This window comes from Lycorma delicatula, chromosome 2, assembly GCF_047948215.1.
Source record: "Lycorma delicatula isolate Av1 chromosome 2, ASM4794821v1, whole genome shotgun sequence".
In the NCBI taxonomy this organism is placed as follows: Eukaryota; Metazoa; Arthropoda; class Insecta; order Hemiptera; family Fulgoridae; genus Lycorma; species Lycorma delicatula.
Genome location: NC_134456.1, coordinates 64,976,018 through 64,998,435, shown reverse-complemented (window position 1 = coordinate 64,998,435; position 22,418 = coordinate 64,976,018). Strand labels below are relative to the sequence as shown.

General features: G+C 30.7%; 1 protein-coding gene across 2 annotated transcripts in view; it reads left to right on the top strand.

Moving 5' to 3' along the window:
• The window catches only part of Ac13E (Adenylyl cyclase 13E), a 97,913-nt gene that overhangs the window by 61,790 nt on the left and 13,705 nt on the right, over window positions 1–22,418 (top strand). For both annotated transcript variants that reach the window (XR_012755063.1, XM_075355464.1), the window contains 3 exons: window positions 9,339–10,372; window positions 17,445–17,562; window positions 21,209–21,474. Coding sequence is in view for 1 of the 2 variants with exons in the window: in XM_075355464.1 (XP_075211579.1) it covers window positions 9,339–10,372; window positions 17,445–17,562; window positions 21,209–21,474 (1,418 nt within the window). In the remaining variant the exon portion in view is untranslated. The remainder of the gene's footprint in view (window positions 1–9,338; window positions 10,373–17,444; window positions 17,563–21,208; window positions 21,475–22,418) is intronic.

Below are 22,418 nucleotides of genomic sequence, written 5' to 3'. Positions count from 1 at the left end.
TATTTTTTTCTTAAGAAGATGCGTTTACTGTAACAGTGTATCTGGACTTATGGCACAATTCCACATTGACTGCAAGGTTTCTGAAAGGAGACTGTTCATTGTTGAAAAGGAATCTTAAAGTAGTTCTGCACGATGGAAGTAAGTACTCTACCAATGGGGTATTGCGTTCATTTGAAAGAGTGATACAAAAATTTGGTGTTACATTTAAGTAAGCTTCAGTACAAGGATCAAGGTTGGACAGTTTATGGTGATTTAAGGGTTTTTTCTTTGTTAATTGGACAACAAAGCGGTTATACCAAATATCTATGTTTTTTGTGCAAATAGGATAGTCATGATAGAAAGCAGCACTATAATAAAAAATAATGGCCACCAAGATAAACTATAAAAGTTGGTATGAAAAACATTGAAAGAGAAAGTTTAGTAGAGCTAAGAAAAGTTTTACTTCCTCCATTAATTACATATTAAACTATGGTTAATGAAGCGATTTGTGAAGGCATTAAAAAAGTATGGAGAGTGTTTCAAGTATCATTGCAGTCAGTTTCCAGATTTATCAGAAACAAAGTTTAAAGGAGGGTATTCTTGTTGGGCTGGATATAAGGAAGCTTATGAAAGATGAAATATTTGAATCCAAAATGAAGGAAGCAGAAAAAAAGCTTGGAAAGCTTTCAAGGATACAGTTACAAATTTTCTTGGGATCAAAAAAGATGAAGATTATAAAAATATTATACAAATATAAGAAAACTTCAAAAATTTATGCCATAAAATGAGCCCAACGGTGCATTTTCTAGATTTCGCTCCTTGACTATTTTCCCAAAAATCTTGCTGCAATAACTGGAGAGCAGGGGGAAAGATTCCACCCAGACATGAAAGAGATGGAGAGGAGAGATACCAAGGGAGATGGGACATGACCATCATCATAGCTGACTATTGCTGGTTAAAAAGGAAGAACTCACTGTTAGACTGCAGAAGATAAAACTCCAAAAGGAGCATTCAAACAAAAAGAAAAGAATTTTATAAGGACTTGTAAAACATAAGCAGTATTTTACTGTGTGTTTTTATTGGTTTAAAAATATTTTAAAGTAATTTTGTTTTTCATATCACTTGTAAATAAATTCTTAATTTAATCAAAAAATGGTTTTTATATTTTTTAAAAAGATTTTGAAGAGTTTTTGTGAAATATCCTTAACACAGTGGAGAAAGATTGAGATCATATTTGGATTGAATGCCCGAAAATACATAAGAATCGGCTATCAAACTGAAAACAGTTTTTCAGTTGTTATAAACACCAGCCTGTGTAATTCAAGGAAAAGTTTTAAACTAAAATAAAAAAAGTGGTTGGGCTTCAGCTTTTTCCTGCTAGTGTAAGCTACATTTTAGAAGGAGCATCATAACATATGCCAGCTTTCCATTACTGGAAAGTACTGTCCAATGATAATATCTTTAATGAAGTTATAGAAGAAAAATGATCAAAGTTTATTAAAGATCAAAGAAAAGCTCACATCTCAAATTAGTAATATTGATAGATCTGAGCTATTTTGTTGAATATTTCTTCAAAATTTAAACTACAAAACAGGACAAGATATCCAAATGCCATATAAAAGTCTGTAACGACAAGTAATGCTACTTATGTGTTCAAATCCATAAAGAAGTTCTAATAACTGTTAATTGTCATAGATAAATCAGCCAAACTTGGAGCACTAGGAAATCGTAACTTCTTGTAGATTCAATAAAAGTCACAGAAATCACCTGATGAAATTCTCACATCTTTAAACCAGAATTTATGAGAATTTCATTAAAGCAGGAAGAAGCTGTTTTGAATACAGTTATAAATTGATGATGAAACAAAAGACTTCATGGCTATTACAGCTTTTTTTGTTCTGTGATGGGGGTAAACTACTTGTCAATTGAGATAAAAACTTGAAGCATAAAATATTGTGCTTACATACTTTTTTGAAAACATTATATATATTTTTTATAACCAATAACTCGATTTACATATTCGACCTTGTTCATGGCTGTTATTTGTTAATAATTTAATAGTAATGCTAAGGTCATTAAAGAAAAGTTATTTTTTAGTTAACTTTATTTGAATTGTTCATAAATTTAATTTATTGTAGTGTAAACATAACCCCATAATGTCAACAAAAACTGGAAAAATTGGGGGAAAGCAGATTATCAAAAGTCAGACTCAAGCAGTTATTTTCAATATTTATAATTGTATGAAGGAAGAAGCTGAAGAAGGACAAGCAAAAAATTTAAAACAAATTCAGATGCGCGTTTCTAAAAGTGACATGTATCTGTTAGATCCCTTCAGCACATTTTAAAGCAATAAAAACAACACAAAACTAGTGGAAGTAAATCCAGAACTCCTCATAAAATACAACCAAGGAAGAAGTTGAAAACTGATCTGGATGATTTCAATAAAGTTGTTATTCAGAAGACAGTGAATGAGTTTCACTTACTGCATGTAGAACACCCCACTCTGAGGAACTTTTGCCATTAGTAAAAGAGCAAATAATTTTTGAAGTGGGCATTTGGGCTCTTCATGTAGTCATGAAAAATTTAGGCTTCCAGTGGAAAAAAGCTGAAAACAACAGAAAACTTTTTATTGATAATTATATTATAGAGCAAAAAGGTTCCATTATCTGTGCTTCATAATGCTATACAGAGAAGAAAATCACCCAGTTATTTATATGTAGATGAAACTTTTATACATTCTTCCCACACAAAGGATCAAGCATGGACCAATGGTTCTTCAGAAGGGCTGAAAACTACCATTTCTAAAGGGAGTTTAACAATAGTTAATGCAGGAGGAGAAGACTGCTTTATTGAAAATGCTCTCCTAATATTTAAGTTGGATTAAAAAGCAGGCAGTTTTCATGAAAATATGAATTTTAATAATTTTCAAAAATAGGTTAAGTCTCAATTGCTACCAAATCTGACATGGTACATTCATGGACAATGCATAATACCACAGTGTTCAAATAAATTCAGTCCCTAATTGGAATTTAAAAAAATGAAGAATTGCTTCACTGGCTTATTAAAAACAAGATACATTCACGTGAAATGTTCAAATCTGAATATACACTGATAAAACTATGTAAACTGTGACTGTAATGTACAAAATAGATTCTTTGTTTGCTGAAAACAGATATACAATTGTTATCAGATCCCAACCAATCAATCGCCTTACATCCCAACTTAAATGCTATTGAGATATCTGGGCATGTGTTAAAAATTGCATTGCCGAAAAGAATGTAACATTCAATTTTAAAGACACAATAGAACTGGCTAAAGAAAAATTTAGAGAAATAAATATAAATGTATGGAAGGCAGTTAGCAAAACTGTTGAAAATTGTGAGAAAAATTATTTAAAACTTGAACCAATGTTAATTTTTTACATTACAATTGACATGATCATAATATTTTGTAATGATTTTTTTTTTTATTTAAGTTTATAATATATGATTAATGATTTTATAATGTTTGATATGCATAGTGCTGTTAATTGTGTACATTGGACATGGGTAATGATTCATAGAAATAAAAATAATCATGAAGTAATGTCACCATCCATGATCATATAGAATTAAAACTGTGCATAGTTAAGTCAAGATCAAAGACAAGCTTTGTTTTTCTGAAGTAAATTTATGATTAGCTACCAAAGTGTAATAATTAGGGACATAAGGTACTTTGGCAAAGGTGAAATTATGGAGCTGAGTGTTCTTAACTATGATTGTAGATGAAGGTTACTGTCTGTATTCTGGTCTGCAGACCGAAACTCTCTCTCTTAGTTTGGTTTGGCCAGTCCTTGAAAATTATAACCAGAAATTCTACTTAAATAAATAAATTAGGACAGCTGATGATCATATCACTCTAAGTGTGTTTCAGACCACAAAACAGTGCATAGAGATTGAAGACAACTGTTTTTAAGACACAGTGGATTAACAGTGATGGCTTGAGTTGGCAGATACCAACTGAAGACAAGATAGTAACTGAATGTTCATCTGAACATGACACCATTAACACTGACAGTTGGTAATGAAATGACAAAAAGAAAATAACTGTCAATACACAAGCTAAAAAATTGTTTCAGGAGATAATGATGTGTGGATAAATGCACATATGCAACAGAATTTTTAATGATAAAGTAACTCAGAGATTGTTCATTTTGGCAGTGTGCTTCATAACTCAAAATATTTTGTAAAAAAAATATTTTTTTCAATTCATTGCTTGGTTAGATTTGGTCAGTTAAATGCTCAGGGTGCCTGAGCACTAGGTTGAATTAGGTGAAACTGTTGAGAGGAGGAGCCTTGAATTTGTTCTCCTGCAACACCCATATGTAGTTAAGGATGATTTGCTAGATTTTAGTAGTTGGCAAATGTTTTACACCGGATCTAACAGTATGTACAGTTCTGTGTAAGTCAATTGACTGTCTTCTTACAGCAGGTTTCTGATTCTCAACATGTTGTCAAGCTTATTGTCAGTGGTTTTGATTTCTTTATTGTTAGTTCATATTTTCAATGCAAAGACCCTTCTGAGGAACATTTGGAAAGTCATCGCAGGATTCATTATGAACACGATGCAGGAGAAGATAGGGATAACCCAGGTGGAGCTGTCATCCGTTTGTGTTACACAGACGGGTTGCAGTGAGGAGACTAGGGTGTCCCTGATCCCTAAAGCTGGAAAAAGACCTCCAATGGGAATGAGGTGAAGACAAGGACCGGTGAAGCACAGCCTCCTTTTGAGCTGTCGTTTGTCCTTGCTTGCGTTAATGGGCAACAGTGATGATGCATGGGGACTCTAGATCCTCCTTGCTCAAAGGCACCTCCCAGGCCTGTGTAATGCTCAGCACAGGACTCTCCCCAGGAGGGGAGGATTGGTGAGACAGGAGGTTTAGTCGGTAGGGCATAGGCACACATGCACATCCTTAATAACATCTTGCAGAACCTGTTAGCGAGCCTGACCCTCAGTATGTAAATGGTATTCCTGTGTCTCATTGAAAAAAAATTGCTTCTTTGGATGAGTGGGGGTCACAGATGAACTAGTGGGGGTGGTGAACTAGTGAAAGGTCTCATTGTCCAACATGGTCTGGAGGTTTTTACTGTTTCTGGTGAATTAACAACATATGCTGGAATGGTAGTTGGTAGGATGTTGTTTGGTGGAACAAGTACAGATTGTTGGAAGGAATATTCCTGGTAGGATTCATGCTTGGTCTGAAGTTGATGATTGCTCTGGTGATCGTGGATTAATAGTTTTTGAATTGATTAATGAATTACTTGATGTTTATATTTGTAATGTTTCTGCTGAACAGGAACACTTCCTTTACAGGAAAGCGGACTGGCTAAGTTTGTTAGCATTCTTTTTGCTAGGCTCTGTGTCTTAGATCAAAGTCTGAATGACATACAATTAGAGAACCTTTCAGAAAAATTTTCTCTGGCTTTCATCATGCTGTGGAGAATTCAATTCCCTTCAGTACTGGTTGAGAGAGAATTTCTGCTTGGTGGACTAGGAAATTGTCTGTGTTGAAATAATCTGTGAATTGACTCATGCATGCTGCTCAACATGATGGTGACCCTGATCACCGTGTGGTATTAGTAGCTATCATAGGCAGAGGTCTGAATATTTTCATAAAGTTAAAACATCTGAGAGAGATTCTTGGTGTCTTTGTTAGAGATCAAGAAAATGAAGATCCATGGGATGTTATTATAGAGTCCTATAAGCATAATAAAGACATTCTTCTGTCAACTCTCTTGACCCAAGAAGGTGTAGTTTTGTTAAAGCTTAAATTTTGAATGTTTTACTAATGATCTTCTGCCATATGATTTCAAAACCAGTAAACCTCATACCATCTGCAAATTTAAGAGGACGTTGCTAACTTCTGCTTTGATATTTTATCTTTAGAGATTACAGAGACTGATTTTTAGTTCTGGTAAGAATAAAGCCCTGGGTTTTGATGGAATCATAGTGGAGCTCCTTGTCCATTCTGTCAGAATTTTTGTTTTTCTAACCATGATCTTTAATAGAACACTGTTTGCTAGTTACTCCCCTGTTTGTTAGATAAAAGGTATTCTTAAACTTCTATTTAAGGGTAGAGAGACAATGATAATTCATGAGCTCTTCTTACAGATCTCTGACGCTCCTGCCAGTAATTGGAAAGGTTTTTGAAAAGGTTCTTTATCTTTGTATTAATGATAAGTTGAATTTAAGGAAATTATTGATGGATGATCAATATGGTTTTCACCCAGGGAGGAGGACAGAAGATGCTATTCTCAAGTTTATGGGCATTGTTTGTTCTAGTGAGTCTCTGTATGTTGTCATTTTGGATATATCCCGCAGTTTTAGTAATTTCTGGTGGCCCTCTGCCCTGCTTTAGCTCAGAAGCATGATTGCACCTAAAATGAGCTTAATGTACTATTCAATTACTTCAGCAATCGAGACAGCAGCTCAGATGTTGAAAAGATATTATCCAATGGTTGTCTGCAGGGCAGTATGTTAGTTTCTTTGCTCTGGGTATGTCCCACTTCAGAAATGTCTAGGTATTTTCCTTGATGAGAATCTTTAATTCAAGGAGCACTTTCAGTACATTACCAAGAAGGCATGTGGTGCTTTCTTTGGTCTTTGTAGAATAATCCATCCCAATTGGGAACTAAATTTTAGAACTATGCAGATTCTTTACAAAGGTGTTTGTAAGGTTATAATAATGCTATATGCTGCACCTGTGTTGGCTCACCGAATGATGTATAAATGTTGTAGGAGTATTTTGATAGCCCAGCTATTCTTATTACTCAGTGATTGGTGGCTACAGAACTGTCTCTCGTAAGTCAGTCCTTATTATTGCAGGTTAAGTTTGTTGATATCCTTGCCACTGAGCACCAGTTATGTTATGATGCCAAAAAGGTAGGCCAACTCACCTCCAGCCACATGTGAGAGATAGAGGACCAAGGATTCCTTTCATGGTAGATCAGGTGAAATGAATCATTCAATGGCCACTACACACATGGTATTTTCCCTGACATAAGATTTACAAGTTGCTAGGTGGGTTTCCCCCCAGTCAAAATATTACTCAGTTTCTTTCTGGACATGTTGCTTTTAGGGATTTTGGCTTGACTGGCCTCAGGTCTATGTCCAGAATGTACAGTTAATGACAGTGTACACCATGTCCCGTATGTTTGCCCAAAGTATGAAGCTGAACATACTAGAATAGTTAGAGAACTTACAAGAATTGATTCTGATTTAAATTTGAAAACCCAAGGAAAGTGGAATGTAGTTGTTGGCTTCATTAGGTTTTTGGCCCTGCAGAGGGTGGCTGAAGGGGTTTGATGCTCTAATAGAATGCGTAGCAACCCAGGTGATGAGGAGCCCACTCAGGAAACTTTGCCAAGATAGGCATTTTGGCATCAAGCTCCGGTTAGTTGAGCTACTCGTTTCCAGATTAGAGTTAGATTGTGTTAGGAATTCTGTAATGGAGTTGTGGTGTGGGAAAGTGAGCATTGACATCGCTCCCAAAACTGGACCAGATCAGAGAGAATTAGTGTTTGCTTCTTGATAGAATTTCATAATCATCACAAAGCAGGTGTCTTCCCCTACAGGGTGGGGGGGGGGCAGAATGTATTATAACATTAGCATTTTTTGAAATTCTTTTAATGTAAAATTCTGTGCTTTGATCAATATATTATATATTTCATATTTTTAATAAGAGTATTAAATCTTGAGTGTTTTTTAATGTCAACAATGGGAAAAATTTAATTTCTGATTTTCAGTGATCTGGGATGATTGTATCAGATCCATATTAATAATTTTGTTGTATGTATTAACGTACAGATAGCTTTTTAAAATGATAATTTTGTAAACTAAGAAACCTTGTGCAAGATAAACATGTTGATGGAATCCTATTTAATTTCTTGCATACATTATACTTTTTACTGTATTTTATAATTTAAAGCACAACTTTTTATGTAAATGTTTTTATTCTTTGCATTTTCAAATGTTTAACTGTCTTATTTACTAACCATTCTCATTTTTCTGATTTTTATTATTAATTTCACAAATTATTGGTCCTTGTCTCCTTCAAAGAACTCCCCTCCCCTATTCACACACTTTTCCCAGCAGTGTTTCCACTTTGCGAAACAATCCTGGATAGCTTCATTTGAAATGGCCTTTAAGGTCCATGACAAATTCGCTTTAATGTCATCAATAGTATCAAAACGGCATCATTCCATCACTAGAAGCCAGGTCTAGTGAGTATGGAATCTGAGGGAAGTCATCTGATTTTTGGCACAAAACTTATAAATTGACAAAGGTGAGTGTGCAGGCACAGTGTCATGGTAAAGAAACCATGAGTTGTCTCGCCACAACCGTGGTGTCTTTTTGCAGATTTTTTCATGTAACCATTATAAAACACCTTGATAGTACATATCATTCACTGTTTCACCTTGAGACAAAATTTCAAAATGCACAATTTCAGTAAAACCGAAAAAACAGAGAGCATCACTTTGACATTGAATCAAGACAAAAGTGCTTTCTTGGGGCATGGAGATTAATTGTGATGATTGAACTTTTGTCTCAATGTCTCAACTTCTATTCTGGATTGTTCTGATTGAGCTTCTCTTCTCATTACTTCAATTTAATTCTCTCCAGTCTCCTCTATTTTCAGTCTCTTCAAGTGTCTTTAAACTTTTGTTGTCTCTTTTCCTTAATGTCCATGTTGCACATCCATTCAGAAGTACACGTCTCAAGAAATTTCTTCAGTCTAACTACATCTTATTAATAATGATATTGTTTCTCTCAATCACATGCTTCTTTACCATTGGTTTTTTTATTTTATTTTTTCACTTTTAGCAGTTTTTTGCTAACATGCCTTCTTAAATATCTATATTGTATGGTTTTTACATTTTTTCCATGTGTAAATGTTCACAGACTTATTGTCTCATATTCAGATTATTCTTATTTTCTAAGTATTATTTTCTGATTATATGAGCACAATTTTTTGTCATTTTTCCTCCCATATATATGTGATCAAGATGTATAAATTTTATTAACTTTTTGCCTGATATCTTATGTAAATTTTGCTTACAAATGTTATTAATTTATAGAATATAATTTACTGATGTAATTTTGTTTATTTTACCATTGTTCTGTGTAGTACATTCAGGCCTTTTTATGTTGGTCAATATTAAAAAGGGGGAAAAAGAAGGTGATTTAGCTTTATGTGCAGTATTATTAATATCCTTATAGATTCCTAGTATCATTTGTAAAAAAAAAAGTTATTTTATTAAATTTTGTATTCAAATTTTATAAATTTTATCTAATTGTTAGGTTTTACTGTTTTGTTACAGATATTCATGCTGGCTACAATTATTTTATCAGTGACATTTGATATTACATTATTTTGGGTCGTTCTGTTAGTTATGTTGATGATTATTTATATATTAACTATCAGCATTTGTTTTTATAATGTCAAATATCCAGTTAAATTAAGGTGGTCTAATAAACTGTTAGATTGGTATCCTTGGCACATTGTTGGTGCAGTACTTGTTAGTATACCAATTGTTGTAGTTATGTTTAATTTTATTGAATCAATTCCAACAGTACTATCAGTTGATTCTCTTTATCAATACACTTCTCTTATTTTTATCGGTTTGATACATTTTTGTAATTTTACACAATTAAATTGTTGGATGAAAAATTTATTAGCAACATTATTTAGCTTTTTATATATTTTATTAATTATGTTGTATATATCTAGTAGTAGTAAAAGCAATAAATTTTTTATTATTAATAATACCAATAGTAATAATAATAATAGTAATAACAATAATTATGAAATGAATGTAGCTTTGTCATTTCAGTCATTTAATGATAAGATTAATTTGAAGTTAAATGATGCCTTCCATGATAATGGTGTGTTGGATTACAATTCTTCCACAACTAATCCTGTAGATACTGCATTCAATAAAGTCAACTGTACTTTACAAACTAATAGAGGTGTTTCAGATGAAATTTTTAGAACTAATAATGGAACAGTTAATCTAAATACATCATTGCCTGAATGTAAATCATCTTCACCGCAAATTCAATCTCAAGATGAAATAAATAGATTATTCCACCGTGATAACATTAAAAGTAATAATAATGAGGTAATTGATATAGAAAATTTTGTTATTGAAATCTGGTTTGACATATTATTATTATTAATATTAATATGGTTACTTAATAGAGAATTTGAGATAAGTTACAGACTTAGTTTTCATAGTAATACTTTGGCTACGCGTGATAAACGCAAAATACAACAGATGAAAGAACAAGCTGATTGTCTATTACATAATATCATTCCACAACATGTTGCCGAGCACCTTAAAAACACTGCAAGGTAATTATTAAAATTACAATATTAAATGTTGTACATTTATATAAATAGGTTAATTCTAACTTAGAAGTATACATATGATTTTATTAAATATGTTTATTATATATAATATTTTTATTTTTTTATTTTAATTAAATATGAATCCAACTTAAGCAGTAAATACTAAGATATCTTCTTACCTATTTCTCCTCATCCATTATTCTTTAAGAATAGCATTTAAAATAATAATGAATTTTAAAAGCAGGTCAAAAATATTAAAGTTGACATATAAAGAAGTAGTATAATTATCTAAGTCTTCCATGCAACATATTTTGTCCATTTATTAATTTTTACTTTAAACAATGCAGATGATATATCAAAATTTCTTGCCCCTTCTATATTACAATCCTATTATAAAAAATAAACTCAGTATATTATTAATAACTTTAATATTTTTACCCACTAAACTAAAATTTTTGAATATTTAGAAAATACAGTTAAATTTTTCTCTACAACCACCTCCATAAAAGACCAGTATTTCTCAGAACGTAAATAAATTGCAGTACTGACAATGTTATCATTTTCTAAGATAACCACTCCCTAACCCGACTAAAACCATCAAATATTCATTGGAGGCAACCACTGATTCATTGCTTCTTTTTGTTATAAAACTAAATATGATCACAAATTTAATAGCAGATTAGGATAAATTTTTAATCCTAGTACAAAAACTTTTCAAACATTTACAAAAATAGATTTAATTTAAAAAATAAGACAAGAAAATATAGATTTAAATCGTGTACAAAAATAAACTGCTTATTCGTTTATTTTTATAGTCACGTATGTTTATCTGCCTACTTTATAGAATGCATACTTCTAATATTACATAAGAAAACAAAAACAAGAAATTATTCAGCCAACAGCAGACTTCTGTTCTGATTTTGTCATGATTGCATTCAGTTTAGTTTTATATATTACATGTAATTGTATGTCTTGGTTTAACATTGGTGTTTTCATGTTTCTTTTATAATTTTTGTTGCTGTAGTTTTTTTTTAATTTTGTTAGTATAATGTCAGGAAAAAATCAAATCAAAATAATAACTTTTGAAATACGATTAAAAGATTCTGGCTGGACTGACACAAAGAGTGGAAAAATATAATTGTAGTAAAACACAAATCCAAAAAATTTTAAGAGAAAAAGAAAGTTTAATCAAAAATGATTTAAAAATACGAATAAAAATACAAAAAAAGGAAACTTTCCAACTGTACAAGAAGTGAATGATTTTAACTTTGGCTTGGTTTGAAGGTTCCCTGCATGAAAATTACCTAACAGCAGTAAACTTCTTCAAGAAAAAGCAACAAGTTACACACAACTTCAAATCGAGACATTTACTGGAAGCAGTGATTGGTTCAAAAAATTCTGCTGTGGAAACAATATTGTTTTAAAAAATTTGTAGTCAAAGTGAATCCATCAGTGAAAACATAGTGGCAGTGTGGTTGCAACAGTTACCATTGTTAATAAAAAATTACAATCTCAAGGACAGTAACAGCATTGACGAAACAGGACTCTTTTTATCAAGCTTTACCAACTAAGTCAGTAACATTCAAAGATAGTAATGCATTTGGTACTAAAAAAATAAAATAAAGAATAGCAGTGATGTTGTATGTCAGTACTATAGGAGAAAAAGAACCTCCATTAATTCACTGTGGACAAGAGGTTTCATTAATGTCAGTAAGTCTGAACTGAAAGTAGAATGGTTTGCAAATCAAAAGGCTCGGATGACGAGCTTGATTTTCATTGATTTGATTGTAAAAATAAGAAAAAAGTGCTGCTAATTTTGGACGAAGCCCCAAGCCACCTGAAATTGTTGTTAAGTAATTTACCTGCTTTATTTATAGTTTTTACCTGCTAACTCTACAAGTAAATCACAACCATTAGATCCTGGAATAATTCAGTTATTTAAACTTCATTAATGCTGTCAAATAATGACGGCAGCAGCAGTTATCGACAGCTCTCTTGTAACAGTTATCAACTCAGTTCAAAATGTAGATGACTTGATTCAAAAAATTTCTTTGACAGATGTAGTGGGATATGTAAAGGAAGTCTGGATTAGTGTGGATGAAAACATTGTAAAAAAGTGTTTTAAGAAAGATTGTATTGATTTTGGGTTACCTGAGGAAGAAGATATGAATGAAAAACTGCTATTCAAACTGAAAATGAAGTCTTAGAACTAGTTTGGCAGACCGGATTGACATTGATAAAGACTTTAATTTTAATAAAGACAAAGAGGTTGAAAATGATCAGGAGAAAGAAATTCTGGATAAGCATGCTATGCTTCTACTTCATAAGATGGAGGAAGAGACTATTATGAAAGAAAATAAAGAAATCTTGGCTGTTCCTTTAGGTAATGATTTCAATTGTGTCAACAAATTAAAACAATTAGGTGGTAATCTTGGCAATAATAAAATTGTTGACTTGCTTTATGAAGTTCAAATTGTGTTAGAAAAGGAAGTTATTAAACAAAAGACAAAGTCAAGTAGGCAGACTAAGCTGAACAAATACTTCAAGTAGTACAGATTTTTAGAGGTTAGTTAACAAAATTTGTGTTAAACACTGTAATTGGTATTTACAGTATTTTGCAATGCACACTTCATTTGTTTAAAGTACAACATTAATTACCCCCTTGTTTACAATATTTACTTTCATATTCAACATTTACTTCCATTTTAATAAATTTATTAATGTGTTCTGAGAATCTGTTTCATCTTTTTATTAATGTTTTTTTCCCCATTATTGTCGTGAAAAAATTATTCATGTTATTACAGTAATACGTTAGTTATATAGTTTGACTAAATTTTTGTAATTTAAAAAAAAGAATTTCTTCTGTACTTCATTTATGTTTTTTTTATTAAAAACATTAATTTCCATAAACCTGTAATTAGAATTATTACACACACCACCACACCTTTAAGGAATTGTTATGGCCGCACCAACCGTCACATTCTCTAAGGCGACCACCTCTATAAAAGACCAAAAACATCTGGAACTAAGGCTGATTATCTTAAGGAGATTTCACTCTAATAGAAATTAACTTCCTAGATGTAAAAATACAGTTAATAAATCAGATGATAACAATTGTTGTAAATTAATTAGTAACAATATCTAAAGATTTATATTATCCATCTATCTATTTTGTTAAATCTTTTTTCAAAAAATTTACAAAAAATATTGATAGCAGTTATTTTCAAGCTTAGCATTCTGTCACTCATGGATTTGAAGCGATAATAAACTTATATAATAATTCATTGCCTTAAAGTGAGTTTTTTACAAGTTGTTTTCCTTTGGAAAAATAAAGTTGAAGATACAAACCAAAAAAACATTTGAAATCTATTTATAATAAAAATGATGAATTGCAGTAGTTATAAAATAAAATGTAACCAATGTAAGTATATTTATATAGAAAAAGTCAATAACTCATTTAAAATAAGACTTTTATAGAGCATGTGAGGGTATATGGAAATAGAAACCAAGAAATCCATCATAGCCGAAAATTTAATAAGTAATGAACGCATTATATATAAAACAGAAAAATATAGCTCTATACTAGAAGTATATAGTATTAATGAAATAGAGTAATTAGAAAAATGTGTAATTTTCAAATTTATCCATTGTTCAGCAGTGATTTAAAAAAAATTATTAATAGCTATTAATTTGTTAATGTCATCAGTATTTAAATACTCCCAGCAGAAGCATTGACTTATATATAAATTGTGTTCATAATATATTCAATAGGTAGATTTCTACTTTGTTTACTTTTCTAAGTAAAAGGTTTCAAGTGCCAGAATGCAGATACACCTTGGCAATTTTTCTTTCTATGCCATTGAATTTCCTCTTTTCAGGTTTATTGAAACTTGCTTCACAGTTTGCACAGGACTTTCACAATTAAAGTTGATGTCCTTGGCTAGTCCCTATTTGTGTAAATATATACTTGCTTCCTCCATTCCTAGTCCTTACATGATTCATTACAGTCCAGAGATTTTGGGGCAGGCAAGAAATTTTAGGTTGTCATGTTGGCTTCACTGTATAGTGTGACTATTGGGTTTCTTTATTGTACCAGTCTTAATCCATGTGATTTTTCCCAAAGTAGTTTATATGCTCATCAGTTTCTTCTAGTACAGGATATTGGTTTTTCTAGTTCTCGATTTTGAATATATTTATAAATTGGACCATTTATGTATTTATACATTTTTTTCTGTTCGGACCAAGACAAATAAAAATTTCAACAAATATGTTTTCTGGTTTGGATGGCCTTCCTGTACTATCTCCACACCAAGCATTCACGATCTTTGTAACGAGAGTTCTTCACATTCCCAGTGAATTGTTTTTGACCTTTATTTTTCTAACTTTATACGATCCTTTCATCAGTTAAATTTGGTCTTATGCTCTTACATATTCTGTTTGTTTTTTTCAGCATTCAGGTGTTTCAGTAAAAATAAGCTCTCATATTAGATTATAATAAGTCAAGATGCACAAAAGTTTATTCAATTTCCTTCTCAGTCTTACATTCAAAGACAAAAAGAGCTTTTGCAGTTGCTGAATCCTTGGTGTGTTAGTTACCACGAACGTAGAGTTTCTCAGACTCAGGCTTTGAATACTAGATCATGGATACCAATGTTCTTTGGTGGTTGGGTTTCAATTAACCCAGATGTGTTCAATTAACCCAATTAGATGTGTGGTTACACATCTCAGGAATGGTTGAACTGAGACTATATAAGACTACACTTCATTTACCCTCATACATATCATCCTCTGAAGTAATACATGAACAGTAATTCCTGGAGGCTTAACATGAAAAAAAAGATTCAGGCTTCAACCAGAACATATTCCCTTAATTCTCTAGCTGTGCTAATTCTCTTGCCTATAAATCATTCATAACTGTCTATCTTGTAAGGGAACCATCAAACATTTGAATCAGAATTTTTCTTATATCCCTTTCAATCAGCCTTATTAAAGTTCAGCCGTGGTTTAATATAGTGGCTTTAAAAGCACAACCTACCTGGGCAATAAACATTCTTATCAATAATATAATTCAGTTACAAGTGTTGAGAATTATAGAGAATCAAGTGAGAATTATATACATCAACTTGAATTTTATTTCTTTTTAAAAATTTTATGACTTTTATATAAAACACAATACTAGTAAAAACCGTTGATGGGTATCTCAAAATACATTTACTTTTCCCCTCTTCAGTAATAAACAGGCATATGTATCCTCAGTTACAGATACCCTAACACATTTTTTATGATAATAAATGAGTTTTATCGGTTTAAAAATTAACCGCCCTGACTGGAACTCAAACTCAGAACCTTCCAGATGAATATTTACACTGTTAAATCTATAAATAAAAAGGACTTAATTATGTAGTCAGTTATACATACACATATAAAGCATATATAAGGATATCTCACAAAGAAGTGAAAAGAATTTCAAAACATTTACAAGTGAAAATAAAGAAAAAAGTTCACATAAACATAGATCTGGGAACACTTCATTTTTTTATTTATTAAAATAGCTTGCAAAAGATTTCACAATGATTTCTGTTCCAAGGATAAAATTGGAATTCTTGGAACGTATAGAGTAAATTTAATGGTTTCACATGGTTTTTGACAATAAAAATTGACAGCAGATTCCAGAACTATATCTCTAGCAATTTTTAAGAAAATAAATGTATTGTACAAAAAGTTGGTATCGCAAAACACTGTTTTTTAGGTTTTATGTGCAATAACTGCGTTAAAATTCAGTAAACAATAAATTTTGTAATAAAATTTGTAGAAATTTAATTCTGAGAAAATTAATAAATAATGTCAACTGAGCATAAAAAGACTTTAAGAGATTTGACTTTTAATCAAAACAAAATATTCTGAAATGTAGCAGAAAAATACAATTATAATTTTAAACCAAAACAAGAATCATTTCAGTATTAGAAAATATATAGAAACAAATGAATTGTTAAAAATAGATAATTGCTAACTTCTTGACAAAGATGAGGAGCAGCTCTGTCTTGTTAAAAAATTATTTTGTTTCATTAATTTAACGCTGTGTGTAGTGTTAACAGAGGTCACCATACATATGTTTATACTATTGTCATGAACACACAATGAAGTGTAATGTTTCTATGTACCAGTGTAATTTAATTTTTTAAATAAAATTTAATTAAAAACAACAAATCAATCAAAAACTGTAATATTATTATTATTATATTAACTGCTTATATTTAAAAAATATGTCGAATAGTTTAATGTCCCCCAGTTTGTATCTATAACTTGGAAATTATGAAGTTCCGACATGCCTTTGTAGAACTGAAATTCTAAAAATATTGATATTCTGAGATCTTTCCTGCTGTTTGTAAATAATTTCATCCAGTGTCTACTGACCTACAGAAAATTATCTGCTTACTCAAATGTGGTCATTTTAATGGTGACTCATTGAAAATAAAATCAGTTCCTTATTTCAGATTGTTAAATTGTATTTTGGATTGCAAATAGAAAATTATTTTAAATAATTAAGTATTATCTATAATTTTATGATAATGGCCATACAAATACATTTCTAATAACATTTTTATCTTTATATAATAATTTTTTTTAATCTTCCTAAATGTATTGGGATTAAGATCAAATACTCTACTCAAGGCTATAAAGAATAAAATGACTAACTTATAGAGTTATTATGTTTAGATAATAATTTTAAACAATAATTATTCTGTATTATGCAATTATATTTAGGTTTGTCTCAAATTTCCTAATAACCAGTTTTTTAAGAATAAAAAATACAGCTAGAATGTACAAGCACCCTCTCTACATTTTAAAGATAATTCTCCTCTGTTAAGTAGTGAACATTGGCCTTCAGTTTTATAGACAAGTTTGTAAAATTTTGAATATGTAATAATATAAGAAACATTACTATAGAAATGGGTAGATTTATTTACCTGTATTAGGAAATATATTTCAAAATTATATTAAAATAATGATAATAATGCCCAGTTACTCTTTAGATTTACTAATATATTTGAATTTATTAAAATAATTGTTGCAGGTACTCAGAGACGGTTAAAAATGCTGGTATAATATTTGCCAGTATAGTTAATTTCTCTGACATGTATGATGAGTCTTATTTAGGTGGAAGAGAATGTTTAAGAGTACTTAATGAATTGGTAAGTTACATTAGATATGTGTAATTATTTTTTTTTTATTGCTATTTTCCTAATTAATATTTTTAGACAAGCTATTTTAAACAAATCAATATTTCCATCTGATCTTGATCTTGAAATCAATGCCTTAGTTAGATGTCGCTCTTATTGCTTTCCTTATTTATATTTTTATTAAATATTTATTGTTTCTACCTTCATTTCACTAACAAAATAAAAAAGACATCTAATTTTGGTGGTGTTTTATATGTCAAAAACCAACAAAAAATCCAAAGATATATAGGACACGCAATCATTATACAAGGTTTGATAAAAAAATACACTGAATTTTAGTTTTTCTCAAAAAATCTTTATTTATATTATATTGATTTTGTCGCCTTCAAAATATTCCTCTTAAGATATAATACATTTGTGCCAGCACTTTTTCCCATCTTCAAAGCACCTCAGGAATGCAATTTTTTATATGGCATTTAGCTCCATAGCTATTCTATATTTATCTTTTCATTGTTGATAAAATGCCCTTTCATGGTTCTTTTCAACTTGGGGATTAGGAAAACAGTCACACGGGGCCATATCTGGCGAATACAGAAACTGAGGCATCATAACAGTGTTGTTTTTGGTAAAAAATTCACAAACTAGCAGTGAAATGTGAGGAGATGCATTTTCTTAATGCAATTGGTATGAATTGTTTCACCACAAATCCAGGTGTTTCCTTCAGATTGCTTTACTCAAATTGTGTAGAACTTCCTGGTAGTACTCCTTACTGACTGTACAACCTAGTGACAAGAATTCATGTTGTATTAAGCCGTTGAAATTGAAGAATACAGTGATCAGAACCTTCATATTCAATCAAAATGTTTTTTGGTCTTAGATCTTCAGAAAGATTCATTTGGATGATTGAGCCTTAGTTTCGACATTATACCTATGTTTCATCACCAGTTATGATCTGTTTGAGCAGTTCTGGATCATCATTTACTTCATTCAGTAACTCCTGAGCAATGTTCATTCAGCACTACTTTTGGCCGAAATTCAAAAATTTTGTTGCCACATGTTTCATGTCCAAAACGTCCAAAAAAAATTGCTTGACATTAGCCAAATCATTTGCCAATATCATCAGCAACCTCTCTGATAGTGATTTGGTAATTGTCCATAATCATTATCTTCACTTTTTTGACATCAACCATACCAAAACATATGTAATCTTTTCAACAGCCAGCAATAAACTAAGCATCCAATATGGCTATCAAATGCAAACGTACATCTGGGACAAGTGTACCAACACAACGAAAAATAATTGGACTTATACAACTCGAGAAATTTAAAGATCCACTTACTTTTTTATCAAACCTTGTAGAGAATTTGTATGTACTTGACATCTGATGGTTGCAGTGCAGAAAATTTATCTGGGCAAAAAACAATTTATTAATATGGTAAATTTTAATAGTCACAGATAATAAAACACAGCAGTAGAATAAACCATAGCAGTTGTTTGGAATGCATGATAAGCTTTACTAAAAGACACTATCACTTAATTCATGTGTACCTACCTACCTCTGATCATCGAAATCAAATATAAATGATAAGTATAGTGTTTCACTGTAAATAATGCAATCATTGATGTATGATCTGTTTACACTTTTCTCTTTAAATGTATGGTTTATTAATTAAAATTATGTTTTTGTGAAAATGTATAGTTTTTATGTATACTGTTTAATTATTGGCCTTAACTGTATTAATATGCAAGTTCCTATATCATTATTGACATTGGTTTATTCATTTGGTTAATGTCATAAATGTTATCCAGTTATAAAAATCCCGCCTAATCCCAGAAAAGTAGCTGTAAGAAACTAAAATCTTATTCATTTCCTCCAGAAAAGTTTAGCTATTACTTAAGTACAGATTACATTTACTGTACTATATTAGTAAACTAAAATTTGTGATTTTATATTGAGTTCAACAGCAATTGATATATTGTTATATTGAAATAACAGTAATTGATATACTGATTGTACTATTAATCCATACTAATTTCTAATAGAATTTTATGGCCATGTATTTTAGAAATGTCACTATAATCATTTAACTCAGAATACATAATTTTCACTATTAAAAATTGGGAATACTAGCTTTTCATAATAAAGAATGGAAGTCGGGGAGGTTAAATATTTTGAATGAGAAATTTAATTGTCCTGTGATAAGATTAAAACATTGGTGCAAAAAATGTTTTTCTATGATAATCCAATCCAAAGGGACACTCTAACATTTTGCAATGTATCTTCAACCTGCATTGCATTTAGCAATATCGTAATGATAAAACGTAAATTTATTTTAATATGTACAGTATTAAATTATGAAAACGTAAATTAGTGAATATAAATTATATTAATTAAGTTCAATTGAAGCTTTAAATAATTTTTGTAACAGATAATTTATACATTACATCAAGGGATGGTTAATGCAGGTAGAGGGGTAAAATTGATTATTTACTTAAGTTAATCTTAAATTTCATTTTTCAGCAATTTTTTGTTTAATCAACAGAAACTTTTATGCTAGATTTATAATACAGTAAAATTTACTTCAGTTTTTCCTGTTTAAATACATCTGAAAACAAAATGAATAATTCCAACCAATTTAAGATAAAGCCTACTGAATTATCTAAGAACTGAAGCTTTTAATTGATAAACCCTCTTCCCTTAACATTGTATGTGATTGTTCGTTATAAATATTGGTTTGTATAATGACTAATTATTAGGCTTTACTTTACTTTAATTGCCTTGAAAAGCATGTTTGAAATTACAATGAATGCATATATATATATATATATATATATATATATATATATATATATATATGACCTATAGGATATATATATATATATATATAATTCTATTTTTCAAACAGCAGACTGCTTTCTGCTGTGAGTGAGAGGACTGCTGTGATGGATAATCTGGTCATTGTTCTTCCACAGATCAAGTCTCTTCTTTCTCACTCGTTCTCTCAGCTTGGCCAGAACCTCAAAAAAATACTATCAGTTAACTCCGTGGAACCCATTTGATTACTAGCCACACCATTAATAAACAAAAAAAATTGCCTTCAGTTTTGACTTGCCCTCTGTGACATCAATTATCACTATGTACCTTCTTCAGTAGTTTCAAACACTTAGTCAATGATTTTATTCAATTTCTTAAGGAATTTTAGATTAATACTAAGAAGAAAAATATTAGCTGCTACCTTTAACTCTTGATTGAAGTCAGTTCTGTAACGCTGCCTAACTTTACGTAGTAACTGTATGTTACATTTATCAAACCTACCTTTAGAGTAAAAGTGATACTTAATTTATGAATATAATAAATAATATTAATATTTTTTATTAAAGTAACATGTAATAACAAAATGATAAATGATTTATAGATAATTGATTTATGATAATGATGATGATTTATGATAATGATTTATCACAGTAGCTGCTGGTCTTGAATTGGATATTTGTGTAGAGCCTTTATAAGCCAGTTTCAGGTTCAGTTGCTGAATCCTTTTTATCGAATATTTTACCATCTGACATATCCCATCTGACCATCTGTATTATTTTATCCATCACATTTTGTAATATAATTTATATTTTAATTTAGATAAATTTATTTATTATTTTTAGGTGAGTGATTTTGATGAATTATTGAATCATGAACAGTTTTCATCAGTTGAAAAAATAAAGACAATCGGTAGCACTTATATGGCAGCATCTGGTCTTTCTGGTAATACAGTCTGTGAACACGGTCATCGCATTAATGTTCCACATTCCACTAATAATACCAATAATGATGACTTACATTTACATCAGCTGATGGAGTTTGCTTTAGCTTTACAACAAGTTGTTAATACTTTTAATGCTCATTTGTTGGAATTTAATTTAATATTGCGGTATGTTTAATTTTATTATTATTTTCTTACACTTAATTATTCTAGTTAATTAACGTACAGTACTAAAAAAATAATATAGGGGTTTTAAATGTTAATATCTCTTGGTTGAGATGTACAGTGTCGATTTAAGGCTAGAATCAAAGAGCAAAAGACAGTTTTAGTTGCATGCATGGCCCCATAATATTGATTCCCTTTCTTTCTGCATGACAGCATTGCTAGCAATGGTGTTGACTCCAGAACAAAAACCTATCTCTGTTTTGTAGTTTGCTAAATGTAAACCTGTAGTTATAGCTCAATGTGTATTGTGTAGGAAGTTTAATTATGATCCTTCAAGTGACAATAACATTCAACAATGACATAATCACTTTAAAATAACCAGATGTCTGTGTGAAGAGAAAAGTATGGAATGACCAAGTTTGTCTGAGAAAGATGTTGAATGAGTCAAGGAGTCTTTCCTGCATAATCCTAAAAAATTTGTTAGGAAGGCCAGCCATAAACTAGCGATGCTGATTATGACAGTGTGGATAGTTTATGAAACTCTTAGATATGAGTCATATCCAGCTGTATCAGGCTTTAAAGCCTACACATGACTATGCTATACATTCCAGCTTAATCAAAATGCTGGCAGTATGAAGATGATGGATGATTTCCTTGATCATATTGTGTTTAGTGAGTCAGCATTTAAAATATTTTCATTTAAATGTTTTCTATGCAATATTACAATTCGTTCTTTTTCACTGCTGCAAACATAACTGAAATTGCTTATTTGGATATGTTGCGTACATGCAACATTGCTTGTACTTTCTCTACTGCAAGTTGGACCAGATGATTTTACTTGGCAACAAGATGGTGTACCACCTCACTAACATAATTCTACGGGATCAGTTAAATGACTTTTCCCTGACCACTGGATTGGTTGGTATGGACCTGATGACAGAGCTTGT